The sequence below is a fragment of the Nematolebias whitei genome, chromosome 22, assembly GCF_014905685.2.
Source record: "Nematolebias whitei isolate Nwh7 chromosome 22, NemWhi1, whole genome shotgun sequence".
Classification (NCBI taxonomy): Eukaryota; Metazoa; Chordata; class Actinopteri; order Cyprinodontiformes; family Rivulidae; genus Nematolebias; species Nematolebias whitei.
This window is the reverse complement of record NC_056519.1, coordinates 8,963,550-8,971,053: the sequence shown is the minus strand read 5'-3', so window position 1 is coordinate 8,971,053 and position 7,504 is coordinate 8,963,550. Positions and strand designations below refer to the sequence as shown.

The following is a 7,504-nucleotide window of genomic DNA, read 5'->3' as shown; positions in this document are numbered from 1 at the left end:
TTCAAATGAAGTCTGGTAAATCACGGCAGGCACTTTGTTTTGATGACCAGCTAACACAGAGAACCAAGAACTACTTTTATTCCTGCACTGGCTTTGAACCTTTTGCACAGAGAGTAACTAATCATCTAAACAAAGTGCTGCCACCATTGATCTTTCCTTCCCTCTGATTTGCTCATCAATAACTTCAGACATGCAGTCTCTGATGAGGGAACCCTTTCAAAGAGTTTGGGAACAGATGTGTGTTTTTAGACCTACAAACCTGGCTATTCATTATTGGATTTATCTCTGCATTTGTTTATAGGTGTTAAATGTTCAGATCTCTACAGACGAGTATAGTTGATAAACATCAGGATGTACATTAGTACACTGAACATACAATTTTCTTTTAGTTTCCAATGGATGAAGTTATTGATGACCTAATTAGCCTTGAATCCAGCTTCAATGATGCAGGCTTGGATTGCATAGAGCCTAACATCATAATGCAAAACAATGTAAGTATGAATCACATTCAATTTTGCTGTCACTTCAAGCTACTAACCAAGTTTTCAACCATCAATAACCATCTATGCTTTTTGTATCAGTTTCTGAATAACCCTCTTTGTTTGTCAAGCTGTTCACAACAGTTCGGGTTAGGTTTATGTCACATTTGTTAACTAATGACTTCTCTCTCTCTGAAAGCTTAGCAGGGGCTTGAAAGTGAAGTCTCTCCACCCAAACACCCACTCCAGAAGCTAGACTGGCTTGGGAAAAAATAAAAGCGCTCCGATTTACTTTCAGGTCAGCTTAGGACAAGAGGCGAGTCAAAGTTCACTTGGGCTTAGCAAGATTTGTTAGGACACTAAAGAAGATTAGTTTTTTTTTTTTTGTAAAATAAATTACGTCTCACTAAAGTTGAACCTTATAAAGGCAATGAAAAGTCTAGAAGGAATTCAAAAACTTTAGCAATGAAAAGTTTGTTTCTTTGGCAGGAAAATTGGTAACATCTTTAGAAAGTAAAGCTTGTTTGATGGGAATATCACATTTTGATTTGGCCATTGATAACAAAAGTGATACATACAAAGACTCGTATACATAGATAAAGTTACAAGGAATGAGGGGGAGTTAAAGATAAGGGGATGATCAGAAGGTGGAGGGAAGTATAGGAATTGTCTATAGGTTTTTGAAGAAGACAGAAGCATAACAGATGACATGAGTAAGAAGTTTGGTTGGAAGGAGTTACTGAGATATCGGATTGGGCTAATGTGTACACTCCCCATGGGCTTAGTCAAAAACGATACCATGCTTAACTGGATCAATTCATCCAATTAGTCATACAGTACGATACATCACCTCGTTTTGCCTTGTTGACATATTTTGGGAACACTAACGGGAAGAAGATTGGAGTGATTACTGTAGGAGAAGGAGGGGAATTGTTGCAATCTTTCATTTTCATATTTATGTTTGTCCCCTCCACTTTTTCTAATGTTCCAGTACTGGTGAGAAAGATTCAAACCCACATAAACTATCTGACAAAGCAGCAGTTTTTTAATGTTTTGTTGACTTGACATGTAGCCTTATCCCATTCTTCATTGTCGCAGCTACATGTGACACACTGTATAAAAATCCGTTGTTCGTTCTTTGGAATCCATGGCAAATCCTATCGGGTTTTCCCATTAATACACAAATGTGAATTGGACACACATGTGTGCCAGCCTGCCACATCGTGACATGTCTCTGCTCAGTGAAAAGGCGTTAATTGTGCATGCTTTAGTAGACAAGAAGAGGCCAGTAGGAAAACAGTTTTGCCTCTGTTTGAGCCTTTTCAACTAATGTGATGCTGTTTTTAACACAGAGCACACCACTGTTCAATGAGGGGGCTTTGAAAATGGTGCCCTTATTGAATTAGGGAACAACATCTGGTGAAATTGCCCCTCAAGTGCAACAAGCCTGGGTTGGAGGTCACCAGTTTGGATTATCCAACAAGGCTACATTCTTGAATTATTTTTGCTCTTTGTCGTTCAAGGCAAACAACTAATCTTAACACTGAGGGTCAAAGCACAGGGTTTATCCTGTCCTGCTGTGATAAACGAGGGGCTCCTTCCCCATGCTGGGTAGTCCAGATTCAAAGGCCTCGAGGCTGACAAGCTTCTCCGATAATTCCATTTGCTCTTGTTGTATTAGTCTTTGTATTAGATAAAGCCACGCCACAGCAAAAAACAACTATTTATCTAGTGGTTTTTAATGAGGCGTAAAAGGGGTGTATGTGAAAGGTACTTTCCTTTTGAATGACCTTTTTAATTCCTCTCCCCCATCTCCATAGGTCTCCCTCAGCAGCAGCATGCTGGACGTCTATGGGGGTGAACAAGGTATGAACCCCCCTAATGATGGAATCAATCCCACATCTAACCCCACAAAGCTCACTGTTAAAAGGGAATACACAGGTATGAACTCATACCATGGGGTTGAGCAAACAACTAATCAGTTGTACAGTTTTAAAACTGCTCACATTTTTCTACAAGAGATGGAACAAAAACAAGAAAAAAGGGTGTTTGTGATGTGTTGAGTCTTTGGTAGAAGGACAGAAAGTACCTGTGTTAGCTAAAAATGGTAACTTGCTGGCCAAACGTCCACTTAAACGTGTCAGGCTTATTTTGGTCTGGCACTTGCCATTGTCTTCTTGTCAGAGTTTGTGAATTAGCTGAAAGGCATTGGGTTTTTATTACAGTGCTACAGAGGGACCAAATTACACAAAGTGCCCTTTAGATATATCTTGAAAAATCCCAAGTAAAGCAGAAAGCCTAAAAAACTGATTTAGGAAATGGAAAAGATGCCTTAAGAATATTTACTCTCAATGGGCAAATTAGTAAATTATGATATTTTCATTTGAATGTGGACAGAGAGGACAATGAGTTGTTACAGACTTTAAATTTGTCCTGATTTAATCAACAGAGACAAATTGGGAAATCCAATCTCAGGTCCCTAATTGTGTAATTTGGAAGAATGTGAATACAAATATGGATGCAGGGGCATTTTTTTTGTCCCTCTCCAGGACACATTAGGGAATTAGCTAACCATCTTAATTGCAGCACAAGAAGTCTAAATGTAGTCCAATTTTTGTCCCCTTTACAATGAGCTTCAGACTTGTTAGTGGGGATAAATGGGGCACAGTGTGTCAGTGTGTGAAGGTCAAACTTGTGTCTTCAGTGTAGGCTCATGCATACCCCCGTTGCACTATGACCCCTTCCTCAAAACAACCGATTGTGTGTCTACTGACTGGACTTTCTGTGGAGTTCTGATTGTTGTCTTACAGCTTCTAAATCAGTGTGCGTTGCTAATCCATTTGTTCCCCTCTGTGATTTATTTTGTCGACAGAGCACGACACCAGGGTGATGGCCAAAGAGAGGCAGAAAAAAGACAATCACAATTTAAGTAGGTGTCCCTCAGTGGCTTCTTAACTATTATTGGAGAAAAAGTTGTAGTTATCAATAAGCCCATCAAAACAACTCTAATCAACATTTTTTTCTTTGGTCTGTTTAGTTGAAAGGCGGCGGCGATACAACATTAACTACAGGATTAAGGAACTGGGGACGCTTATACCAAAGTCAAACGATCCGTAAGTTCTCGAATATTGACATAAATGATACCCTCTCTTTGGTTTACCTCAACTGCAAAAGCTTGTGTGGTGACGAAAGCATATAAAATTCAGCAAGGAGACACTCTAAATGTTGCTCATTGAATTTAAATGAGTACTCAAGCACATTGCAGCCATATTTCAAGGGTGCACTTAAGCTTCTATTGTAGTCTGCACTCCTTGAGACGTGCGTCGCCTCACCGGGTCTCAGCAGTTCAACTTAAAGCATGAACGACGAGGAAAAGGGGTCACATGTAAAGAAGTGGGCCACACCATTGAAATCAAAGTTGAAAACTCCATTTGAGCATACAGATAGAGCATGGAACACCAGCCATCTAGGCACAGTTGAACTTTGCTTCAAATATAAATGGAAGGTTAGAATTGTCACTGTGCCATTAACAAAGGATAAAGGAGATTATTAACGCTGATCAGACCAATGTCTCATGTGTGGAAAAGGACAATTTTACTGAGGTCCCTTGTCCTTTTTAAAAAAGCAATAATACCTGCAAAAGAATGACTTGCACTCCAGCACCTTAAGTCCAATTTCACATCTTTCTCTCTGCCTTCCTACTTAGCTCATTTTCCTTCACCTATTTTTACTTGAGGATTAATTTTACCGAACAAGGATGTACAAGAATGGACTTTCCACATAGCTTCTTAACTATTCTATTAAAATCCCCATTCTGTGGCCTCATGTAATGTCCAAGGATGAATAATTACCCCATGTAAGTCTTCGTTTCTTATTCAAATCATAAAAGGAGGGAGAAAAAAACCCTCTGTTAAAACTTTTCCCCCCCTTTTTATTGCAAAGAATATTCTGCCGACATCAGGGGTTCTGCGTAAAAGGTTATTCCTGACATTTTCTTCTCTCTGTAGTGACATGCGGTGGAACAAAGGCACCATTCTGAAGGCCTCAGTGGAGTACATCAGGTGGCTGCAGAAGGAGCAACAACACGCTCGGGAGCTGGAAAGCCGTCAGAAGAAGCTGGAGCAAGCTAACAGGAGGCTTCTGCTAAGGATCCAGGTAGTTTAACACTCTGTGTTTAAGCACATATTTGCAGTAAATGCATTAATGGAATACATAATTGAAGCAATAAATCTGATCATTTAGCAAATAGAAAGACAAAAAAAAAAAAAACCCAGCCAGTCCACTAATTTTGAACATTCAGCTGTTTAGTTAGTTGAGACAACCACCTCAGCACCATTCATATGGTCCAAATATTGGCTCAGACAAAGCACAAATCCCATTTTCTGGTGTTACCCCTATTCCTTGGTTCTCAATTTAATGTAGCAGTTGCAATATTCTACTGCAACACTGGACCTCCTTTCAAGAAGTCAATACACCGTTATTTGTTGATGTTTTATTTAATTTGAACAAACACTACATCAATATATCCATAGATGGCTTGTAAAATGGGTTATCAAGTATAAATTAAGTTCTGCATGTACATAGCATTATACTTTTCCTTAGAACATTAACAACACACAATATATTGGAACACACTAAACTAGACATTACACAGTTCATTAAAACGTTACAATATTTTAATCAATGTTATGCTTGTTAAGGAGTAACTGACAATATCAAACATACTTTGGATTAAATCTAACTAAAGATCACAATGTTTTTGTTGGTGCCAGTACACTTTTAAATGAGTTGCTACTTCGCGGACTCGCTCTATCGCGATTTTTCAACATAAGATTGGACATGACACACAATTGGCTGATTGATGGATAAGCTGCACGATCTGCATGGAATTTTTATTTAAAATGAATCATTTAAAATTATTTAGCATCTGCTGTACATGTGTGCAGTCCAGAGCTGCAGAAAAAGATTCCTCCTGCAGCTCTGTGCAGCCCACACTGCAGGAAATACTTCCTGCTGCAGCTGAACAGCTGATCAGCTGTTCACCGTGCAATGCTGAGAAGTGGGCGTGGCCAAGCAGGTGGCAAAGAGCAGAGGAGGCAGGGAGCTGAAATCATGATATTCTGTGCTCTTTTAGAGCATTTAGAGTTCAGATTTTTTTTAAATAATATTGCATGAGTGTGGGAAGGGTTTAAAACATTCTCTCTCTCTTTCTCTCTACTACTTACTACTTGTACTAATATTCCTACTTTGCGGTTTTTCACTTATAAGATAGAACTTTATCGCGGGTCTTCAAGGGGACGGATCCCCCGAGATAAACGAGGGACTACTGTATTAGTAACATTTGTGAGGGTTTTATTTGTTTCTTTTGCAAGGGAAACTCATGCATCAGTCTAAAGTGTGCTCCTGAAACTGGCTTGTTTTGCACCTTCATCTTTGCATCATTAAATTGTTTGGGATACCCTGCCTCTAAAATGAACATGCAAAACGTAAGGTCATTTGGCCCAAAATAGGGCCCCTAGACACCCCCCCCCCCCACCCCACACACACACTCATCTGTTCCCACAGGCGGCCAACATGGCAGCCCTCTGCTCCACACAGATGGGCTGTGGTAGCTTGGTGGTCGTTGGTTGCATCATGAAAAACATCTGGTGTAAAAACAAGTTGTTCACTGTGACAACCCATGAAGAAGGGAGCAACCGAAAGAATAAAAGATTACCTTAAGATGTAAAAAAAAAAAAAAACGTCAGTCATGACCACTTGTGAGTAAAAAAACAAAACAATGTTAATAAAGACCAAACATATCTTTGTGATGACACTCATTGATAATGAGCTCATATGATATGTCAAAAACGGGTGTAAGACATGACTGTCTCAACTTCTAGATTTCCCTGCTCAACATCGGTATGTGTAGGAGGTGTGAAAAAGGTGTGGCAGTGAATTTCTTGGTGGCACTCCCTGATATCGGTCAGCATACGTGACCAGATCAGATAAAAGTTTAACTCCCATTTGATTTGATTCATTTTCCAGGAACTTGAGATCCAGGCCCGAGCACATGGACTGCCAAATATGGCCAACACTCTGGGGACAGTGGAACTTTCCTCTCACCTCCTCAAACAACAACAGCAGCAGCAACAATCTCCACCCCAGGTGCAGCAACCACAGCAGCTCCCTCTCTATCAGGACGACCCCAACAGTGACTACCTGCAGAGGATAGCTGTGTTGACTGGAGTGCCGTCCATTGTCACTGCAAGTGGTCCCCAGGATCACACCCAAGGGGCAGATGCCGGAACCACATTCTCTGACCCGCTCTCCCATTTCACAGACTTCTTCACCTCCACGCTCAAGGAAGAGAACCAGCTGAACGAGATCCTGATGGATGACCCGCTCTCACCATTTGGCACCGACCCGCTCCTCTCAGCCAGTTCCCCGGGAGCCGTATCCAAGGACAGCAGCCGCAGGAACAGTTTCAGCTCGGCTGAGGGCGATGACCTATAAGGGTCTGCCTGCTCATAGGAAACCTTAAGACTGCACAGCTTTGATCACTCTAGCTGGTGAAGGGTGCACACAGAACCTTGAAAGAACTGATGAACCGGGGATAGTTGTGACCAATACCAGCCTTACAAATAATTTAAAAGACAGCTCACCAACTCTGCAGGACTCCTGAGAGTGCCTTTTGCGACTAATCTGCTCGACTGTTGCAGAAGTTGATCTTTTTATTGGAACCAGACCCATCCCATGAACTTTTATTAAAGACAATCTGCTTTCTCGTGGAGCAGACTTGTAAAAAAGGGAGACGTTTATCAATATGTAACGATGATGCCTGCTGTCTTTTAAGACTACACCATGGTGGCTTTACACTGTAACATATGCAAAATAATGACTGAACACTGTACTTTTTTACATGTATGCATTGTATGAGGAGCCTTGTTATAACTTTCAAACATGTACCTGATGTACTCACCTCAGTGCTTAACATGTCTTTAACTTTGTGCCTTTCCAAACATTTTTTATTAAGACTGGTTGTA

General features: G+C 40.6%; 1 protein-coding gene across 1 annotated transcript; it reads left to right on the top strand.

Moving 5' to 3' along the window:
• The first annotated feature begins 395 nt into the window (after positions 1 to 395).
• On the top strand, positions 396 to 6,974 carry tfec (transcription factor EC). The gene is made up of 7 exons (XM_037696194.1): positions 396 to 491; positions 2,300 to 2,420; positions 3,352 to 3,408; positions 3,517 to 3,592; positions 4,487 to 4,634; positions 6,507 to 6,672; positions 6,754 to 6,974. Exons 1-7 carry the CDS (start codon positions 396 to 398, stop codon positions 6,972 to 6,974), a joined length of 885 nt encoding a protein of 294 aa, XP_037552122.1.
• The last annotated feature ends 530 nt before the right edge of the window (positions 6,975 to 7,504 follow it).

Bases quoted from the DNA above. Each gene is read 5' to 3' on its own strand.
- tfec (XM_037696194.1), top strand. From the start codon at position 396: ATGGATGAAGTTATTGATGACCTAATTAGCCTTGAATCCAGCTTCAAT. The intron at 4,635-6,506 runs GTAGTTTAACAC...TTCATTTTCCAG, and splicing joins GGCTTCTGCTAAGGATCCAG to GAACTTGAGATCCAGGCCCG. The intron at 6,673-6,753 runs GTGACTACCTGC...ATCACACCCAAG, and splicing joins CTATCAGGACGACCCCAACA to GGGCAGATGCCGGAACCACA.